The sequence below is a fragment of the Oncorhynchus gorbuscha genome, linkage group LG13, assembly GCF_021184085.1.
Source record: "Oncorhynchus gorbuscha isolate QuinsamMale2020 ecotype Even-year linkage group LG13, OgorEven_v1.0, whole genome shotgun sequence".
NCBI classification, from domain to species: Eukaryota; Metazoa; Chordata; class Actinopteri; order Salmoniformes; family Salmonidae; genus Oncorhynchus; species Oncorhynchus gorbuscha.
The window spans coordinates 69147744-69170232 of record NC_060185.1 but is presented as its reverse complement, the minus strand read 5'-3'; the positions used below and the strand labels follow the sequence as shown (position 1 = coordinate 69170232).

The following is a 22489-nucleotide window of genomic DNA, read 5'->3' as shown; positions in this document are numbered from 1 at the left end:
TTAATTGATAAAGAAAACTTGAGTAATATGGTACTCGGCTTCTTGTCTTAGCCCAGTGTTTTACAAATCTGATCCTTGGGATCTTATCTACAGGTTGTGCAGGCTTTTGTTACGGTGTCAGGTGATTCGCTGTGTACATCCAATACCTTTTTTATTGGGCGCAAAGAGCCCGTGGTCATCAGCTGGAGATTCTCACCATTTCCCCACAACTCTACTTGACATCTGGCATTAGAAGTGGGGATAGAACAGTTGTTTACCCATCAATGATTGTATGGCAACATGCATTACGCGCCCTTCCTTCCTCACCCACTCCAGCTGCTAGCAATAACCTGGAACTAAAGCGACGCTGAAAATGACGTGAAATATAAATAAATAATGCAAACTGGGGTGTGTATATTGTCTCAGCTGCTGCAGTCTGTTATTTTTAAGAATACCGGACTCTGCAATAGTGGTTTGTTGTTTCCAGAATGTTTGTGATTGGAATATGAACACCGACAAGGTATATTGACGGCATCCGAATTGACATCGCTATCATCGGACGTATTATATACTCGAGTGACCTGGATGTGTATTCGAAATAGGCCGTATCTCGGTCTATTATTTTGACTGCACAGGATCAGAAAAAAACCATCGCGAAAGCGAGTGGGTGATGATAGGGAGTTGTTTGCTTGTTAGCACATCAGCAGGACATGATACCGTCGTTTGTTACAAACGGCATTGCTAGACTAGAAATGGACATGGTTAGACGTTCAATGTTAGCCAGCTAGCTAACAAGCAAGATGGAATGGAAAATAAGTGCTGTCATATGTTCTTAGCCAGTTAGCCGCTTTCCTGGCTAATGGGTAGACGTGGGCTAGCTAGCTATGTATTTTAATCGGCACCTACTCCTATCCTATTGCTAATTATTTTGCTAAATATTTACCCGTTTAATAAAGTAGAATCTTGCTACCTTGCGGGATTTTTTTTGTGCACGCGTCCTCACACGTCTCTTGAGAGAGAACATTTTTGCTGCTGTTGGAAGAGAAACGGTGAAAGCTGTATAGCAAGTTGCTAGCTACATTTGATAAACAATGGCTCAAGAGGCGTTTCCTTTTCATTTTCTGGTTTGGAACAACCAATACCTTGAGCTTGAACGGCAACTACAAAAAAACGAGGTAGGTCAACCTGGGGTAGCAACATACGTTTCTCTCTTTTCAACAGTTCACGTTTTGAGTTTGACAGCTTTGCGTCCTATACCGCACCGCTCAGAAGGCGCGCCCCAGCTTTCATGACACACCAGTGCTGTTCTTTCACAGGAGAATGTGGATCGCTTGGACCCACGGGGGCGCACCCCGCTAGAGCTGGCTGTGTGTCTGGGCCACCTGGAATCAACCCGTGTGCTGCTCAGACACTCCGCAGACCCAACGCACTGCAACGCTCAGAGCTGGACTGGTGAGTGGATACACAGAGGAATGTATGAGAAGAATACAAATCACCTGTTTCCTAAAACATATTTCTGTACAGTTTTTGAAGGATATAGTGCCTGTAGAAAGTCCACACCCCCTTGAACATTTTCACAAGTTACAAAGTGGAATTCAAATGCATTTTTCATTTGTTTTGTCAAGGATCTACCTACACACAACTCAGTGGATTTTTTTTTTTTTTAATGTTAAGATTAATGAAGAATAAAACTCTAATACGGAGCATTCGGAAAGTATTCAGACCCCTTGACCTTTTCCACATTTTGTTATGTTACAGCCTTATTCTAAAATTGATTAAATAGTTTCCCCCCCCCCATCAATCCACACACAATATCAAGCTTTATCGTTATGGTGGAGTTTCTCCCACTCTTCTCTGCAAATCCTCTTAAACTCTGTCAGGTTGGATGGGGAGCGTTGCTGCACAGCTATTTCCAGGTCTTTCCTGAGATGTTCGATCAGATTCAAGTCCAGGCTCTGGCTGGGCCACTCAAGGACATTCAGAGACTTGTCCCGAATCCGCTTCTGTGTTGTCTTGGCTGTGAGCTTAAGGTCTTTGTCCTGTTGAAAGGTGAACCTTCGCCCCAGTCTATGTGCGCTCTGGAGCAGGTTTTCATCAAGGATCACTTTTTACTTTGCTCTGTTTCTTTCCCTCGATCCTGACGAGGCTCCCAATCCCTGCTGCTGAAAAACATTGCCACAGCATGATGCTAACACTACCATAGCTCAACGTAGGGATGGTGCCAGGTTTCCTCCAGACGTGATGCTTGGCATTCAGTTTAAGATTTCAATCTCATGGTCAGAGTCCTTTTAGGTGCCTTTCGGAAAACTCCAAGCTAGCTGTCATGTGTTTTTTACTGAGCAGTGGCTTCCGTCTTGCCACTACTTTAGAGGTCTGATTGGTGGAGTGCTGCAGGATTTTTGTCCTTCTGGAAGGTTTTCCCATCTCCACAGAGGAACTCTGGAGTTCTGTCAGAGTGACTGTCAGAGTGACCATCCATTGTCCCCTGATTGCTCAGTTTGGCCAGACTGCCAGCTCTAGGAAGAGTGTTGGTGGTTCCAAAAGTTCCTCCATTTAAGAATGATGGAGGCCACTTTTCTTGGGGACCTTCTATGCTGCAGATCTGTGCCTCAACACAATCCTGTCTCGGAGCTCTGCGAACAATTCCTTCGACCTCATGGCTTGGTTTTTGAGCTGACATGAACTGTCAACTGAGTAAAGAGTCTGAATACTTATGTAAATGTTATTTATTTATATACATTTGCAAAATTTTAAACCTGTTTTTACTACGTCATTATGAGGTATTGTGTGTAGATTGATGAGGAAACATTTTTAATTGATCCGTTTTAGAATAAGTCTGTTACGTAACAAAATGTGGTAAAAGGTCTGAAAACTTTCCAAATGCATTGTAAACCTTGATTAGATTAGTATTTACCCCACCCGAGTCAATACATGTTAGAAACACCTTTGGTGTCTTCTTGGGTACATCTCATAAGTGCTTTGCACAACTGTATTGTGCAATATTTGAACACTATTCTTTAAAAAATTCTTCAAGCTATGTCAAGTTGGTTGTTGTTCAATACCATTTTCAAGTCTTGCCATCGATTTTAAGGCAATTCAGGTCAAAACTGTAATGAGCCCACTAAAGGAACATTCAATGTCATCTTGGTAAGAAACTCCAATGTATATAAGGGAAAGGGGGATACTTAGTCAGCTGTACAACTGAATGTCTTCAATTGAAATGTGTCTTCCACATTTAACCCAACCCCTCTGAATTAGAGAGGTGCGGGGGGGGGGGGACTGCCTTAATCGACATCCGCGTCTTCGGCTCCCAGAGAACAGTGAGTTAACTGCCTTGCTCGGGCAGAACGACAGATTTTTACCTTGTCAGCTCGGGGATTCGATCCAGCAACTTTCGGTTACCAACCCAACGCTCTAACCACTATTTGGCCTTGTTTTAGCTTATTTTCCCGCTGAAAGGTGACTTTGTTTCTGTGTCTATTGGAAAGCAGACTGCAGTTGAACCAGGTTTTCCTCTAGGATTTTGACTGTGCTAAGCCTTTCTGTTTCTGTCTACCCTAAAAAAACTCCCTAGTCCATGCTGATGACAAGCATACCCATAACATGATGCAGCCACCACCATGCTTGAAAATGTGAAGGGTGGTACGCAGTAACGTTGTGTTGGATTTGCCCCAAACATATCACTTTTGTATTCCGGACATAAAGTTAATTTCCTTGCTACATAATTTGCAGTTTTACTTTAGTGCCTTATTGTAAACAGGATGAATGTTTTGGAATATTTGTTATTCTGTACAGGCTTCCTTGCTTTCATGCCGTCATTTAGCTTAGTATTGTGGAGTAACTACATTGTTGATCCATCCTCAATTCTCTCCTGTCACAGCCATTCAACTCTAACTGTTTTAAAGTCGCCATTGGCCTCATGGTGAAATCCCTGAGCAATTTCCTTCCTCTCCGGCAACTGAGTTAGGAAGGACCCCTGTAGCTTTGTAGTGACTGGGTGTAATGATACACCAAAGTGTAATTAATAACTACACCATGCTCAAAGGGATATTCAACGTCTGTTTTTTTTACCCATTTATCAATAGGCGCCCTTTGCGAGGCATTGGAAAACCTCCCTGGTCTTTGGTTGAATTTGTGTTTGAAATTCACTGTTCAACTGAAGGAACTTAACGATCATTTTACTTGTGGGGTAAAGAGATGAGGTAGTCATTAAAAAATCATGTTAAACACTATTATTGCACTGAGTCCATGTAACTTATGTGGCTTTTTAAGCACATTTTTACTCCTGAACTTATTTAGGCGTACCGTAACAAACGGATTGAATACTTATTGATTCAAGACATTTTGCCTTTTCATTATTAAGATATTACTAAAAACATAATTCCACTGTTATTATAGGTTATTGTGTGTAGGCCATTGACACACAATCTAAATGTAATCCATTTTAAATTCAGTCTGACAACAAAATGTGGATAAAGTCTAGGGGTGTGACAACTTTCTGAAGGCACTGTATGTATGGATGACAGAGGAAGGGGGTAGTCATTGAAAAATCATGCCAACTCTTATTATTTCCATATAATTTATCTGATTTGTTATGCCAAATTTGACTTCTGTGTTCAATCTGGAGGCGGTTAACTCACACCTGGTTTGTCAAGGTGCTGGCTAGCGGAGTAGAACACTTGAAAGTGAAAAGGAGAGCCTCACACTCTCGGAGCTCAGACGTAATTTAATAATGTTTCGACAGACAAGCTGTCTTCATTGTGGTATAATGACAAACATTGCGGGTCACTAATTGATATAGAGTTTGAAAGTACACAGGTGTCTGTAATCATGGCCAGCTGTGGCTTGACTTCATTGATATAGAGTATATATATATAACGGTGAAAAAAGCATGAATGTATCTGATCCTATCCAATGTGGCTACGTAGGCCTACAAACATTATTTACAATGGATAGCGAAAGAAGGACTTCCGATCAAACTCTACTTTGAGACCAAAGGGAGCAAGGGCTTTCAAACTCGATATAAAAGAGTGACCCACTGTGTTTGTCATTATACCCGGATGAAGACCGCTTGGCTGTCGAAACGTTGTTACATTATTGCGTCTGAGTGTGCGGCTCTCATTTTTTTTTTTTTTTCAAATTTGACTTCTCAACTTCCCAAAACAAAGCGGGTGAATACTTGTGCAACTCATTATTTTATAAAAATTTTATTATTTTGTCAAACACTTTGGAGTATTTTGTCTAGGTCAATGACAAAACATGACAATTAAAATATTTCACTCCCACATTGTAATGTAACAATGTGAGAGAATTTCAATTGAGTGCAGACTTTCTATAGGCACTGTGTGTGGGTTGATTGCATGTCGATGTCCAGTTTTGCAGGAGGCAGTGAGCACAGGGGACCCTGAGCTTTGTCAGCTGGTGCTGCAGTATAGAGACTTCAAGAGAGCCACAGAGAGACTGGCCGGCATCCCAGAACTGCTCAGCAAGCTAAGACGGGTAAGGTAACGCTTTGCAGCCTTCGCTTCAGCCATATAACAAACACTGGTAGCACACCTATCAATCACATATCTGAAACTCACGATGCTGTGTCACCTCTTTCAGGCCCGGGATTTTTACGTGGAGATGAAATGGGAGTTCACCAGTTGGGGTGAGTGTGTGTGATCGTGAAGGGCTCATATCTGCTCACTGTGGTCGGTTTCAGCACCAGATGAACAGCTCCCAGTTATACTGTCACTGTGATGCACTGAAGTGTTTATGGTGGTTAACCCCCCCCCAAACTCTCAGTCCCCCTGGTCTCCAAGGTGTGTCCCAGTGATGTGTACCGCGTGTGGAAGAGTGGCTCGTGTCTGCGGGTGGACACCACTCTATTGGGATTTGAGCACATGACCTGGCTCAAGGGCCGTCGCAGCTACATCTTTAAGGGCGAAGGTATAACACTGGTGGTATGGTTTCCATAGAATGGTGAATGTGTGTTGTCTCCATGGTAATGTGTGTGTTTCTATAGAGAATGGAGCTGTGGTGATGGAGGTGGACCATGACAAGCAGGTTGTGTACACAGAGCCTCTGTCTCTCTCCCTGCGGGACACTCCGTCTCTCCTGGCTGCCATGCTGCCCACCCAGGAGAACACCGCCCAGAGACTCACCTCCCCTATCGTCTCCACACACCTCAACACACGCAACATCGCCTTCGAGAGGTAACCCACACACACGCATCGTCTTCACACACCTCAACACACTCAACTTCGCCTTTGAGAGGAAACCCACATACACGCATCGTCTTCACACACCTCAACACACTCAACTTCACCTTCGAAAGGTAGCTACTTCACACACAACATACTCACCTACCTGGTCTGTCTTCTAATTATTCTCTCCTGCTCTTTGCTGCACAGGAACAAGTCTGGCATTTGGGGCTGGCGTTCTGAGAAGAGTGAGGCAGTCAGTGGCTATGAAGCAAAGGTGAGCCCAGAGGCACCATTGGACTTGAAAAATGTTTCTAATAGAAAGTGTTTCTTGGCGTTTAAAAAAATCATTTTTTTATTGAATCATGTTTTTTTCCCTGTTTTCAGGTGTACAGCGCCACTAATGTGGAGCTGGTGACTCGATCAAGAACAGAGCACCTGTCGGACCAGGACAAGTCAAAGAGCAAAGGTACACACAGAACACTTATGTTTTATTTGGTCATAGTGTACGTACAGGCACAGCATGGTTCAATCCCTCCTGTCCTCCCAGGCACCAAGACTCCTCTTCAGTCCTTCCTGGGGATAGCTGAGCAGCATACTGCTCCTAATGGGGTGAGTTTCAGAAAGACACCTCCACCTCATATTATATGTGGTGGATAGATGCTTTGATGGACTGACTGACTGACTGGATGTGGTCAATGATGTGTCTCTTCCCATGTCTCTCAGAGTAATGTTTCTCAGTGTGCCAGCCCCCATAACCCCACAGCCATCACCGCTGAGGAATACTTTGACCCAGAGTTCCAACTCCATGAGCGAGACATCGGACGCCCCGTGGAGCTCACCAGCAAAGTCCAGAGGTACCGCTGTTGCCATGGCAACAGATAGCCGGGATCACCGTAGCAACACACAGTCAAGCTTGGAGAAGCACAAGATCACTGCCATGTTTAATGCAAGTGTCTTTATTTTTCTCTCTTGCTCTCTCTGTCTCTCTGTCTCTCTGTCTCTCTGTCTCTCTGTCTCTCTCTCTCTCTCTCTCTCTCTCTCTCTCTCTTTAGGTTTAAGGCCCATCTGTGGTTGAGTGAGGCTCACCCTCTGTCATTGGCTGAGCAGGTCACGCCCATCATTGACCTCATGGCCATCTCCAACGCCCATTTTGCCAAACTACGTGACTTCATCACTCTGAGCCTGCCCCCCGGCTTCCCGGTCAAAATAGGTGAGGCTTAATCCCAAACTGACCCCTAGTCCCTACCTTCTAGGCAGGATCTGAAACAGAGACCCAAAGAGAAGACATGGAGAGGAGCAGGTGCTATCAGAAGAAAAAGGACATGCTTTACAATTTAAGCTTAAACAAAGTGACAAGAGTTTGAAGGTCTCCCCTTTCTCTCTATCTCTCTCTCTTTCTCAGAGATCCCTCTGTTCCATGTGTTGAATGCCAGAGTGACCTTCAGTAACCTGTGTGGCTGTGATGAGCCTGTCAGCTCGGTTACTGTACACACACCTGAGGAGGCCCCCGAGGCTGGTAACCACACGCAACACATACTAAAGGGCTATTTATACCCTACGCAGACGGACCCTACGGAGTGTAGTGCAGTGTCAGTGACGTTTTTCGTCCTCCAAAAGGGGCAGCTCCTTGTAGTGCGCGCCGATATTCTACGTAGTCCTGTGCACCATGAATGCTTTTAACGTGCCGTATCATTCCTTGCGTAGCCATGGGGGAAGTGTTGTGTATATGATCTCAGCAACTGTTCAGACAATTAACCAAACAACATTGTAGCCTTAATTAGAATGTATTTTGTTTAGAAGAAATAACTATTTTCTCTGTGACCAAAACATGACATTCTATTTTTAGCTGAGTGAATACATAGGAGCAGCATATGACATTTCGATAATGTTGTAGGTAACACCGGCAAGTTTTGAGAGTATTTGCCAGGTCAATCAGATTTATTAAATCAAATGCCATGTGAAACAATGTGGGAAGCTAAAAGGCTAGCTGTCTTGCAGTGTTTAGCCAACTTGCTAGCTAGGGTAGACAAGACTCTTCTTTTGCTTTCACAACAAATGAGAAGACAACAAAAACTTCTGTTGCCTCCTTGTGAATGTTGCTATTTGGGAGTCTGGATGGGTGAGGTATCGTGTTACCAAAAGGTGCACGTTGCTCGAAAAAAAAGGTGTGGAAACGTATCTCCCTGTCCCTCTGCTCCCAGGGCAGGCCCTGCATCCATTTAACTGCGAGGTGGACCCCTCCGTATTTGAACCACCCCCAGACTACACCACGCTTGGTCCGGGCCGCAGCGAGCCAATGAGAGATGAGGATGATAACTTGCTGCAGTTTGCCATCCAGCAGAGCCTATTGGACGCAGGGACAGAGAGCGACCAGGTGAGACAGGAAATGATCATGGTTTACTCTTAATAGAAGTCATTGATCCACAAATTAAATATTTATCAGCTTTAAGTTTTCATGACGATTGCCACGGAAGTTCAGTAAAATCTATCTCTCTGTAGGTGACTATATGGGAGGCTCTGACTAACAGTCGTCCTGTTTCTGGGCAAATACAGTCACCCCTGTATGAGGACGACTCTCAGCTGGAGAGGTGAGAAGCGTCTATCCTTTTCACCTGGTTTATGTCGGATAATATATTATAAGGCTTTCACTCTCTGGCATTAGCTTTTAAACTGTCATCCCGCTACCTCTCTTTGATAGGGCCATCCAGGAGTCCCTGTCGATCTCATTGGCTGGTGGTAAGGAAGGAGAGCCTGCAGATCCTGCCCCTCCCCTGTCAGTCTCGCCGTCGCACCCCGGAGCCTACTCCCCTCCCTCCTACAGCTCAGTGGCTGAGCCACGGTTGCCGGGGCCATTTCCTGGGGGAAACAGCTTTGACGAGCAGCTACGCATTGCCATGGACCTCTCGTGCAGGGAACAGGAAGAGATGGACAGGTGTGAGAGGGATGAGTGCTTGTAGGGTTTCTTTCTCTGATCGTCCATTGATTTCTGACCAGGGAAAGGGATGAGGAGAGGAACCCGTTCTAGCGTATTTGAACACAGCCATGCAGAGTGGGATTATAAGGATGGATGAGGAAAGGATTTGGGGAGCTTGATTGCCAGATTCTGGGATCTAATGACTTAATTATGTTTCCTGTTACAGGGCGAGGCAGGAGGAAGAGGATGAGCTAGAGAGGATCCTTCAGCTGTCACTTTTAGAGAAGTAGCCACGTGTCTTCATTGGGGAACAAACATGTTAACTTATTGTTTTAGTTTTTTTATCCTGCAATGTTAAATTATTATTATTTAGTTTTAATTTATGATGTCTTAATAATGGGGCATTAGAGTATGGGACCAGACTGCAGGGAGGGAGGTAGAGATGGTACTGGCCTCAAGGTGGGTAAAAGCAATATGGTGGAAACTACTTTCCATTCACCAGTGGGCACCTGCTGTATTTGCTGTCACCTGTCCAGTGGGAAGGGTTGTTTTGAGAGATGAGGGGTACTGGGAGGGAAAGCTGGTCAAACTAGCAGTGCTGCTGTAAGAGCGCTCTTCAGGCCCTGAATGGATGGGGAGAACACTTTTATTTTGCTTTATTTTTCACAACTCAGCTGTCATTGAGTGATAAGTTCTTTAACCTTTCACCTATGATACAAACTGATAATAGTGATATGATTTATAAAATACTGATATAAGATAATTATTGATAAAAAATATATTATGCTGGTTGACTCCTGCGTGTGTGACTTGGAAAATAAATGTATCCTGAAGCATTTGTGTGGTATTTTATTTCCGTGTGTGTGTGCAAAGGTCAGAAGCGGACAATTCAGATATCTAGGCCAGTAGTAATCTTTATGCACCATTGTATTATTTCAAATCTACATCTCATTGGCAAATTTTTAACTGGAGCCAAGCATGAGCTCAACAAAAAAAAGTGCATTTACTATAGTGTACACATCTTTATAAGGATGATTGACAGGATGTTTCCTCGCCAACGTGACATTTGGGTACAAAGCCACAGAGAAACAAAAACTTGCTAGATGCTATAGATCAAGTGTGTTCATTTGTGACATTGTTGCTCTGTGTGTGTGTGTGTGATTTTTGTGTAGTGTGTGAACTGTTCCCCTGTGTATGTCTGTTTCATCCCCTTTCGGTACTGCTGTGCGGAGCTCCTAATTCAGGTCTTCAGGTCTGGGGTCTGGAGAGACAGAGTAGACGGACTGAAGAGAACTTACAAGCCTGAGACTGCACCCACGTCTATTGTAAACACACTGATGCGCTGAAGTTGATTGTGACCCACACACCTGGGTTTAATACTTCATCTGCGTCTTGATATTCTTTTCCTGTATCTGTATCTGTGTCTTTGATTGGGAGTTTGGGAAAGGAGGGAGGGGTGCTCCCTTTCGGGATCATCGGTGCCACTCTCGCCCGGGGGACCGTTTTGGGTGGAAAACAGGGCAATGCGAGTGGCAAATCTGATTGGCACAGGTCACAAGTTACACACCTTGTACGATACAGGAGTAATGATATGATTGTTATGGGGATAAGCTTAGCCTTCAGTGGTGAGTCAACTTATTTGTGGTGTTGTGACGCTCTCTCACCAATGCAGGTGTCGTAGGTCTGGGGAACCAGGTATGGGTGCAGACGGAACTCTGTTGCCTTCAGGAAGTGATCTAGCACTGCCCCCAGGGAAGGGACATTCACCTGATGAAACAGACAGACATTAGGATGTTACCTCCTATCAAAAGCAGATATCGGACAAACTTGAAGCGCTGTCAAGACACTAAGCATATACAGAGTGTAGTCTCATATCAGTGCTGTGTTTTGAGCCCATTCTGATGGGATGAGAGTCAGACATTCAGTACAGGAATCACGCTGCAGGAGCAGGACTCACCGGGGCATCTAGTTCAATGACGAAGCCTGTGTCTATGGAAAGCACTTTGTAGTTCTTCATCACTGGGCCACTGAAAGATAGAGTCTGGTAAATCTCAAGAGTACTCGGTCTCCTCTCTACTCCCTCAGACAGAGATACTGTTGTATGATAGGGATAGGGTGCTGTTGTCAAAGGCTTGTTTAGTGAAGGGGGGAGAAACCTGAGGCCTGTACGTTACATGGTGTTGGAGTTCAGGGTTAAAGGTCAGGGGTGAGATGTTTAAGTTCAAGACCTGGAGTAGTCCTGTCTCAAGGTGATGGCGTAGTTAGTGTTGTCAGTCGAGGGGCGGAGAATGATGCTGCCGTACTCTGTGTTCTCCTTCAACATCTTCTCTGCCTTCTGTCGAGACACAGGAAAGAAACAGCTGGAGAGAGGAGAAGAAAAGGAGGGTGAGAGGAGATGAGATAGAAAATGTATTTCTATCAAAATAACGAATAGAAACATGGCAATTCTCACAGGGGGGTTCCAGAGAGAGCATCGTCATATGTGTCGTCTGAGGAGGGATGGATATGGTAGGTGGTATAAGGCAGGGGAGGACGTGGGGCCTGCCTCTTCTTCTCCTCAGACAGAACCTCTTCCAGCCTCAGCATCTGACCTGGGAGCAGCTGCAGTTTACTGGGGATCTCCTTCTACAGGGCACATCGTCAAAGAAATTGCAAGCTTATATCTACTTTGCTCTTTAGTTTAATCTAGAAGTTCTCTGTTCTTACTTAACTCTCAGGAAAATGAGTCAGAAAGAGTAATTAACCCTGACAGCCCAATGTGTATGTGTGTGTTACATACAGTGGCCACAGTCATGATAAAGCCTCTCCACTCCTCTCCTGTGTTGGGGTTATCCACCTAGATCAGATATCAACAGATACCTGTCTCGTAAATCTGCAGGATTGTGCAACCACTTTATGGCTATTTGCCAGTAACACGTTCTGATTAGGAGTGGCAATAACTTGACTGAATGTAAAATAAATTACCTTTAGCTGCACTTCCTCATTGGTCAGGGTGAGAGTGTAGATGGTTGACCTGTTGTTTTGATAAGGAGAATCCATCGACATCGACTTCCACATCTGAAGGTCCAGTTTCTCTGAGTACTGATAGGGAATTACGTATCTGATTAGTCAAGCCATAGATAGATTAAAAAACTTGATACAATACAACCAAGAGATTAGATGAGGGCAGCTATTCTCTTACTGTGTCATGCATCTCGTCTGTGTACAGAAAGAGTGTTGATCCACGGAGCTCTGCATAAAAGTTCTTAAATTCCTGGAAAAGGCCAAACCAGATTCAACATGAAGTCCATTGCTCTACACTTGCAGAAACATGCCCAAATGAATTGATTTACTTTGATAAGTATACTTTCCCAGTAAAAAGGTTCTACATTGTAGAATAATACTGAAGACATCAATACTGTGAAATTGTAACCAAAAGAAGTGTTAAACAAATCAAAATATATTTTATCTTTGAGATTCTTCAAAGTAGCCACCCTTTGTGTTTATGACAGCTTTGCACAGCTCTTGGCATTCTCTCAACCAGCTTCAGAAGGTAGTCACCTTGAATGCATTTCAATTAACAGGTGTGTCTTGTTAAACACTTCTTATGGCTGGTGGGCAGTATGACTGAGGTCCCCAGAGTAAACTGCCTGCTCCTCAGTCCCAGTTGCTAATATATGCATATTATTTGTATATATGGATAGAAAACACTCTGGTTTCTTCAGCTGTTTGAATTATGTCTGTGAGTATAACAGAACTCATATGGCAGGCAAAAACCTGAGAAAAAGTCCAACCAGGAAGTGTGAAATCTGAGGATGGTCGATTTTCAACTTAGCCCCTATAGAAGATACAGTGGGATATTGGTCATTTTGCACTTCCTAAGGCTTCCACTAGATGTCAACCATCTTTAGAAACTTGATTGATGCTTCTACTATGAAGGCGGGCTGAATGAGTCAGAGGTCTGCCAGCAGTCACATGCTGGTCACACGCATTTCACATGAGAGGTATCTCTCGTTCCTTTGCTTTTCTGAAGATTTGAAAATTTTTGTCTGCAACTAGTGAACGCGCTTCGTGAGTTTTGATTTGTTTACCAAACGCGCTAACAAAAGTAGCTATTTGGACATAAATGATGGACATTATCGAACAAATCAAAATGTTTGTGGAACTGGGATTCCATTCTGATAAAGATCATCAAAGGTAACTGAATATTTATAATGTTATTTCTGACTTCTGTTGACTCCAACATGACGGATATATATATTTGTTGTCGGAGCGCCGTACTCAGATAATTGCATGGTTTGCTTTTTCCGTAAAGCTTTTTTGAAATCTGACACAGCGGTTGCATTAAGGAGAAGTATATCTTTAATTCCATGCAGAACACTTGTATTTTCACTCAACATTTATAATGAGTATTTCTGTAAATTTATGTGGCTCTGCAAAATCGCTGGATGTTTTTGGAACTACTGAACATAAAGCGCCCAATGTATACTGAGATTATTTTATATATGAACTTTATCAAACAAAACATACATGTATTGTGTAACATGAAGTCCTATGAGTGTCATCTGATGAAGATCATCAAAGGTTAGTGATTAATTTTATCTCTATTTCTGCTTTTTGTGACTCCTATCTTTGGCTGAAAAAATGGCTGTGTTTTTCTGTGGCTTGGCTCTGACCTAACAATTGTTTGTGGTGCTTTCGCTGTAAAGCCTATTTGAAATCAGACACTGTGGTGGGATTAACAACAAGATTACCTTTAAAATGGTATAAGGTACTTGTATGTTTGAGGAATTTTAATTATGAGAGTTCTGTTGTTTTGTATTGGACGCCCTGCACTCTCACTGGCTGTTGTCATATCGATCCCGTTAACGGGATCTCAGCCCTAAGAAGTTTAAAAGTTCATTTGTGGAATTGATTTCCTTCTTTTATGCATTTGAGCTAATCAGCTGTGTTGTGACAAGGTAGGGGTGGTGTACAGAAGATAGCCTTATTTGGTGAAAGACCAAGTCCATATTATGGCAAGAACAGCTCAAATAATCAAATCGAAAGGATAGTCCATCATTACTTTAAGACATGAAGGTCAGTCAATCAGGAACATTTCAAGAACTTTCAAGAAGTTTCTTAAAGTGCAGTCGCAAAAACCATCAAGCGCTATGATGAAACTGGCTCTCAAGGGGACCGCCACAGGAAAGACCCAGAGTTACCTCTGCTACAGAGGATACGTTCATTAGAGTTAACTGCAACTCAGATTGCAGTTCAAATAAATGCTTTTATTTATTTATTTTTTATTTCACCTTTATTTAACAAGGTAAGATAGTTGAGAACAAGCTCTCATTTACAACTGCGACCTGGCCAAGATAAAGCAAAGCAGTGCGACACAAACAACAACACAGAGTTACACATGGAATAAACAAACATACAGTTAATAACACAGTAGAAACAAAAGTCTATATACAGCTTCACAGTGTTCAAGTAACAGACCCATCTCAACATCAACTGTTCAGAAGAGTGAGTGAATCAGGCCTTCATGGTCGAATTGCTGAAAAGAAACCACTACTAAAGGACACCAATAATAAGAAGAGACTTGCTTGGGTCAAGAAACACAAGCAATGGACATTAGACCAGTGGAAATCTGTAATTTGGTCTGATGAGTCCAAATTTGAGATTTTTTGGTTCCAACCACTGTGTCTTTGTGAGATGCAGAGTAGGTGAATGGATGATCTCCGCATGTGTGGTTCACACCGGGAAGAATGGAGGAGGAGGTGTGATGGTGTGGGGGTGCTTTGCTGGTGACACTGTCTGTGATTTATTTAGAATTCAAGGCACACTTAACAAGGCTACCACAGCATTCAGCAGCGATACGCCATCACATCTGGTTTGCGCTTAGTGGGATTACCATTTGTTTTTCAACAGGACAATGACCCAACACATCTCCAGGCTGTGTAAGGGCTATTTGACCAAGAAGGAGAATGATGGTGCTGCATCAGATGGCCTGCCTTCCACAATCACCCAACCTCAACCCAATTGAGATGGTTTGGGATGAGCTAGAACGCAGAGTAAAGGAAAAGCAGCCAACAAGTGCTCAGCACTGTCAAACGCTCCCCAAAACACTTCAGCGAGCAGGCCTTTCCTTCCGGGTATCCTAGAAGGATATTGACCTCATCCCGTCAGTAGAGGACGCCTGGTTATTCTTTAAAAGTGCCTTCCTCACCATCTTAAATAAGCATGCCCCATTCAAAAAATGTAGAACCAGGAACAGGAACAGGAACCAGGAACAGATATAGCCCTTGGTTCACTCCAGACCTGACTGCCCTTGACTAGCACAAAAACATCCTGTGGCGTACTTCATTAGCATGATCTTTTCAGAGAAGTTAGGAACCAATATACAGTACACAAGCAGTTAGGAAAGCTAAGACTATATTTTGCAAACAGAAATTTGCATCCTCTAGCACAAACTCAAAAAAGTTCTGGGACATTAATGTCCATGAAGAATAAGAACACTTCCTCCCAGCTGCCCACTGCACCGAGGCTAGGCAACACTGTCACCACTGATAAATCCATTATAATTGAGAATTTCAATAAGCATTTTTCAATGGCTGGCCATGCTTTCCACCTGTTACCCCTACCCCGGTCAACAGACCTGCACCCCCCACAGCATCTCGCCCAAGCCTCCCCCATTTTTCCTTCACCCAAATCCAGATAGCTGATGTTCTGAATTAGCCGGGCTAGACAATCTGGACCTTCTCTTTCTAAAATTATCTGACAAAATTGTTGCAACCCCTATTACTAACCTGTTCAACCTCTCTTTCGTATCGTCTGAGATTGGAAAGCTGTTGCGGTCATCCCCCTCTTCAAAGGGGGAGACACTCTCGACCCAAACTGCTACAGACCTGTATCTATCCTACCCTTCCTTCTAAGGTCTTTGAAAGTAAAGTTAACAAACAGATTACCGACCATTTCAAATCCCACTGTACCTTCTCCACTATGCAATCTGGTTTCAGAGCTGGTCATGGGTGCACCTCAGCCACGCTCAAGGTCCTAAACGGTATCTTAACCACTATCGATAAGAAACAATACTGTGCAGCCGTATTCATCGACATGGCCAAGGCTTTCGACTCTGTCAATCACCACATTCTTATCGGCAGGCTCAACAGCCTTGGTTTCTCAGATGACTGCCTCGTTTGGTTTACCAACTACTTCTCTGATAGAGTTCAGTGTGTCAAATCGGAGGGCCTGTTGTCCGGACCTCTGGCAGTCTCTATGGGGGTGCCACAGGGTTCAATTCTTGGGCCGACACTTTTCTCTGTATACATCAATGATGTCGCTCTTGTTGCTGGTGATTCTCTGATCCACCTCTATGCAAACGACACCATTCTGTATACATCTGGCCCTTCTTTGGACACTGTGTTAACTGACCTCCAGATGAGCTTCAATGCCATACAGCTCTCCTTCCGTGGCCTCCAACTGTTCTTAATTGCAAGTTAAACGAAATGCATGCTCTTCAACTGATCGCTGCCCACACCTGCCCGCCCGTCCAGCATCACTACTTTGGACAGTTCTGACATAGAATATGTGGACAACTACAAATACCTAGGTGTCTGATTAGACTGTAAACTCTCCTTCCAGACTCACATTAAGCATCTCCAATCCAAAATTAAATCTAGAATCAGCTTCCTAATTCGCAAAAAAGCATCCTTCACTCATGCTGCCAAACATACCATCGTAAAACTGACCATCCTACCGATCCTCGATTTCGGCGATGTCATTTACAAAATAGCCTCCGACACTCTACTCAACAAACTGGATGCAGTCTATCACAGTGCCATCCGTTTTGTCACCAAAGTCCCATACACTAATCACCACTGTGACCTGTATACTCTCGTTGGCTGGCCCTCGCTTCTTACTCGTCGCCAAACCCACTGGCTCCAGGTCATCTACAAGTCTCTGCTAGGTAAAGCCCCACCTTTTCTCAGCTCACTGGTCACCATAGCAGCACCCACCCGTAGCACGCGCTCCAGCAGATATATTTCACTGGTCACACCCAAAGCCGATTCTTCCTTTGGCCACCAGTCCTTCCAGTTCTCCACTGCAAATGACTGGAACAAACTGCAAAAATCACTGAAGCTGGAGACTCGTATCTCCCTCACTAGCTTTAAGCACCAGCTGTCAGAGCAGCTCACAGATCACTGCACCTGTACATATCCCATCTGTAAATAGCCCATCCAACTACAGCATCCCCATACTGTATTTTTTATTTATTTATGTAGCTCCTTTACACCCCAGTATCTCTACTTGCACATTCATCTTTTGCACATCTATCACTCCAGTGTTTAATTGCTATATTGTAATTACTTCGCCACCATAGCCTATTTATTGCCTTAACTCCATTATCTTACCTTATTTGCACACACTGTACATATACTTTTTCTACTGTATTATTGTCTGCATGTTTGTTTATTCCATGTGTAAATCTGTGTTGTTGTGTTTCGAACTGCTTTGCTTTATCTTGGCCAGGTTGCAGTTGTAAATGAGAACTTGTTCTCAACTAGCCTACCTTGTTAAATAAAGGTGAAAAAAGCATACGTGGGAACTCCTTCAAAACTGTTTCAAAAGCTTTCCAGGTGAAGCTGGTTGAGAGAATGCCAATAATGTGTAAAGTTGTCATCAGGGCAAAGGGTGGCTACTTTGAAGAGTCTCAAAGATAAAAATCTATTTTAATTTGTTTAACACCATTTTTGGTTACCACATGATTCCATATGCGTTATTTCATAGTATCGATGTAGTCACAATGTAGAAAATAGTAAGAATAAAGAAAAACCATTGAATGAATATGTGTGTCCAAGTTTTCACCATCACTGTAAAACCTAAGTTATTTTGTTGCTTTGACAACGTTATTTATGAAAGATTATGTGATTAATGATTCATTTACTTCTGTCCCTCATTTGAAGGTCAACCCTGTTATGTGAACTCTCATTTTAATATGGTGAAACTATTCCTTTTTAAACATTTATTTTAAAAGAAATATTGAACATCTAATAGTGAAATCATAGGTGAGCTGGTTCTACTCTTTTAGGCCGTTTTGTGGGGAAAAACTGAGCAGGTACAGCATAACACTCAGGATGTGTGACCTGTCACGCATAGATAGACAGGCTAGAATTTGTTTTTGTTTTTGTGAAACTTGCATTCAATTGCCCCTCTTTGTAATACACAACAACCTTCCATTCTCCCTGTCATGAGGACTCATGGCTGATTTAACTAGTAATTACCACCTGGAGGGCCGCCCAAGTGGATTTTTCCCAGATGTGGTAAATTCCCACTTCTCACTTGGTTACTAACGCACCATAACACTGCTAACCCAACACTGTAGAGCCGTATCATACCGCTCATTGGATGCACAAAACCTAGACCTACACTTTGAAATACAGTGCCTTCAGAAAGTATTCGCACCCCTTAACTTTTTACACACTTTGTTGTGTTACAGCCTGAATTTAAATTGATATTTTTTGTTGTTGAAATTTATACAAATTTAAAGCTGAAATATCTTGAGTCTATTTAAAACATTTTTTAACTAGGCAATTCAGTTAAGAACAAATTATTGTTTACAATGACAGCCTAGGAACAGTGGGTTAACTGCCTTGTTCAGGGGCAGAAAGACAGATTTATACCTTGTCAGCTCAGGGATTTGATCTTGCAACTCTTTCGGTAACTGGCCCAACGCTCTAACCACTAGGCTACCTGCCACAATAACTATTTAACTCATTTGCTATGGCAAGACAAAATACATCCAAAAGTAAACATTTTCTTAACAAGTCACATACGTTGCATGGACTCACTCTGTGTGCAATAATATCGATTCATATATATTTTAAAATCATTGCCGCATCTCTGTACCCCATACATCAGCCGATGAGTGAATTTCAAGCACAGATTCACCAGAAAGACCAGGGAGGTTTTCCAATGCTTCGCAAAGAAGGCACCTATTGGTAAATGGGTATAAAAAACAGACACTGAATATCCAGTTGAGCATGGTGAAGTTCTTAATTACACTTTGGATGGTGTATCAATACACCCAGTCACTACAAAGATACAGGTGTCCTTCCTAACACAGTTGCCGGAGAGGCCAATGGTGACTTTAAAACAGTTACAGAGTTTAATGGCCGTGATAAGAAAAAACTGAGGATGGCTCAACCATATTGTAGCTACTCAACAATACTAACCTAATTAACAGAGTGAAAAGGAGGAAGTCTGTACAGAATAAAAATGTTCCAAAACATGCATCCTGTTTGCAATAAGGCACTAAAGTAATACTGCCAAAAAATTGTCAAAGAAATGAACTTTTTGTCCTGAATAGAAAGTGTTGTTTAGGGCAAAACCAACAGAACACATCACTGAGTATCAGTCTTCACATTTTCAAGGATGGTGGTGGCTGCATCATGTTATGGATATGCTCGTCATCGGCAAGGACTAGGGAGTTTTTTGTTGTTGATGAAAAGAAATGGAATAGAGCTAAGCACATGCAAAATTCTAGAGGAAAACCTGGTTCAGTATGCTTTCCAGCACTGGGAGACCAATTCACCTTTCAGCAGGGCAAGAAGTTCAATTCAGGGCCAAATATACACTGGAGTTGCTTACCAAGACGACATTAAATGTTCCTGTGTGGCCTAGTTACAGTTCGGACTTAAATCGGCTTGAAAATCTATGGAAAGACTTGAAAATGGCTGTCTAGTAATGATCAACAATCATCTTGATAGAGCTTGAAGAGTGTAAAAAATGATAATTGGCAAGTATTGTACAATCCAGGTGTGCAAAGCTCTGGAGACGTTCTCAAAAAGACTATTTTTTTTCTGTAATCGCTGGCAAAAGGTGATCTTGCATGTATTGACCGAGGGGGTTGAATAGTTATCTAATCAGCATATATCTGTGTTTTATTTTTCATTCATCTTTTTCAAAATCTTCATTTTTTCTTCCACTTTGACAGAGTACTTTGTGTATATCGTTGAAAAAACAAACAATCAAATCCATTTGAATCCCAATTCGTAACGAAGACAAATGTGGAAAAAGTCAACTGGTGTGAATACTTTTTGAAGGCATTTTATTGTGAAGTGTTGTACAATGTATAGTTCATGTTTAAATCCATAAAAATATATTTTTATCTATAATTTTTTAAACAGCCTAAAATTAGCTGAAATCCCCCCCCCCCATTTTTTTTTTTACAATTTAAATTATATCATTGCCAAAGTTTTGTTTGGCGGGCAAAACAATTATCTCCACTGGTTTTATAAAATACTCTTAGGCCTCATTCCCCCTATCTAAGATACCTACTGCAGCCCTCATCCTCCACATACAACACCCGTTCTGCCAGTCACATTCTGCTAAAGGTCCCCAAAGCACACACATCCCTGGGTCGTTCCTCTTTTCAATTCGCTGCAGCTAGCGCAGGAACGAGCTGCAACAAACACTCAAACTGGACAGTTTTATCTCAATCTCTTCATTCAACGACTTAATCATGGACACTGACAGTTGTGGCTGCTTTGTGTTATGTATAGTTGTCTGTGCCCAAAAATGTTTGCACATTATTTTTGTGCTGCTACCATGTTGTGCTGCTGACATGTTGTGTTGCTACCATGTTGTTGTCGTGTTGTGTTGCTACCATGCTGTGTTTTCATGTGTTGCTGCCATGCTATGTTGTTGTCTTAGGTCTCTTTTTATGTAGTGTTGTAGAGTCTCTCTTGTCGTGATGTGTGTTTTGTTTATTTTTTATTTATTTTTAATTTTTAATCCAAGCCCCCGTTGTCACGATCAAGGGAAGAAGTGGACCAAAGCGCAGCGTGGTACGTGTTCATTCTATTTATTTTATAATGAACGCCGACAACAACAAAATACGAACGTGACGTTCTGCAAGGCAAAATAACAACCAATGCAAAAATAAGATCCTTCAAATGAAAGAGGGAAAAAGGACTGCCTAAGTATGATTCTCAATCCGAGACAACGATGGACAGCTGCCTCTGATTGGGAACCACACTCGGCCAAAAACAAAGAAACAGATAACATAGAATGCCCACCCCAAATTACACCCTGACCTAACCAAATAGAGAAATAAAACGGCTCTCTAAGGTCAGGGCGTGACACCCGTACCCGCAGGAAGCCTTTTGCTTTCTGGTAGCCCCATGTAAATAAGATTTTTGTTCTTAACTGAATTGCATAGTTAAATAAAGGTTAGATGAAACATTTAAATTCATATCTCCATTGATCAATACGTAAAGAGTAATTGAAGAAGCTGCATTAGGAACCACTTTGGCCAACAGGTGGACTAGATGCCATAGCCATGCATTTCAGGAATATTGTCAGGCATTACAAAAATGCTAATTGCATTTACATGTATTACATAATGTCAAATATATAGATTTTTTAACTTTTATTTTTGTAAGGGTCACTCTGTAATTTTCTCTCTGCCAGTCCTTATTGGCCTACCCCCCATTCTCTGTCTCCTGTTCGTTACCTTCTCTCCAGTGTATTTCTTCAGCAGCTGTCCTGAGTAATACAGAGGAAGGGCTGTGATGGTCTCCCTCCTCTTGTAAACCCGTCTAGTGGTTGCTGTCATGTTTCCACTTTGTCCTGGTCCTGCTTAGCTCAACTCTGTGTTGTTTAGCCCAGTTCAGTACACATAAACTTTAAGTTCGACTTAAGTTTAAACCACTATACATATAGATCCAGATCCCCGTGGCTCTGTCCACCACTTGATCTAATTACCTCAGAACTTTTAGTGTTGTTTTATCTGTCTGTGTGAGTCATTGACTTAGCTTATCGTCTTCTCTCTCCCTCAGTCCTTGGTCAGTATAAGGCTGGTTGAACTTAGGGAATGAGGAAGCAGTGCAGTGATTTACAGAGTAAAGTAGAACCTCGAGGTACTAGGGCGTCCTTTAGCACTTTAGACCTGGAACTGGCACAACTGCCACTTTCACATGACTAGGTACTGTGCCCAACCTCCGAAGTGACTCTCATCAACTGTATGGACGTTTTTCCTTTGTGTTGTCTCAGGAATGCTGCATTATCTCTCCAACATCCATTTTTGTCACACGTCTGGGTAGCAGAGTTGTCTTTACATCCTGTAGGTCTGATACTGTATCTGATTGGAAGTTAACCCCGAAAAGTCTAAGCCTTTTTCTTTTTTTCTTTATTTTCTTAAACCTTAATTTAACCGGGTAGGCCAGTTGAGAACAAGTTCTCATTTACAACTGCGACCTGGCCAAGATAAAGCAAAGCAGTGCGACAAAAACAACAACACAGAGTTACACATAAACAAACGTCGAGTCAATAACACAAAAGAAAAGAAAAATAGAAAAACCTATGTAGAGTGTGTGCATCACACAAAGCAGACACAACTGTCAGTAAGAGTGTCCATGATTGAGTCTTTGAATGAAGAGATGGA

At 42.5% G+C, this 22489-nt stretch overlaps 2 protein-coding genes across 4 annotated transcripts; one reads left to right on the top strand and one right to left on the bottom strand.

The window, feature by feature from the left end:
- Positions 1-64: 64 nt before the first annotated feature.
- On the top strand, positions 65-9917 carry ankrd13d (ankyrin repeat domain 13 family, member D). The gene is made up of 16 exons (XM_046295528.1): positions 65-1154; positions 1296-1431; positions 5354-5478; positions 5584-5629; positions 5767-5910; positions 5987-6176; positions 6375-6441; positions 6552-6633; positions 6715-6776; positions 6891-7021; positions 7220-7377; positions 7570-7683; positions 8369-8541; positions 8667-8755; positions 8866-9099; positions 9308-9917. Exons 1-16 carry the CDS (start codon positions 1071-1073, stop codon positions 9369-9371), a joined length of 1899 nt encoding a protein of 632 aa, XP_046151484.1. The 5' UTR covers positions 65-1070; the 3' UTR covers positions 9372-9917.
- Positions 9916-21921, bottom strand: LOC123993414 (signal-transducing adaptor protein 1-like). 3 transcript variants are annotated; one of them, XM_046295530.1, is made up of 10 exons: positions 21560-21920; positions 12263-12334; positions 12046-12162; positions 11861-11917; positions 11534-11706; positions 11310-11441; positions 11039-11108; positions 10746-10848; positions 10449-10619; positions 9916-10342 (listed from the first exon to the last, which is right to left on the bottom strand). In XM_046295530.1, exons 1-10 carry the CDS (start codon positions 21659-21661, stop codon positions 10317-10319), a joined length of 1023 nt encoding a protein of 340 aa, XP_046151486.1. In that variant the 5' UTR covers positions 21662-21920; the 3' UTR covers positions 9916-10316. The 3 variants fall into 3 exon arrangements, with proteins under 3 accessions (XP_046151486.1, XP_046151485.1, XP_046151487.1); XM_046295529.1 differs by having other exon boundaries at positions 9916-10619; positions 21560-21921; XM_046295531.1 differs by lacking the exon at positions 10449-10619 and having other exon boundaries at positions 21560-21921.
- Between the last annotated feature and the right edge of the window lie 568 nt (positions 21922-22489).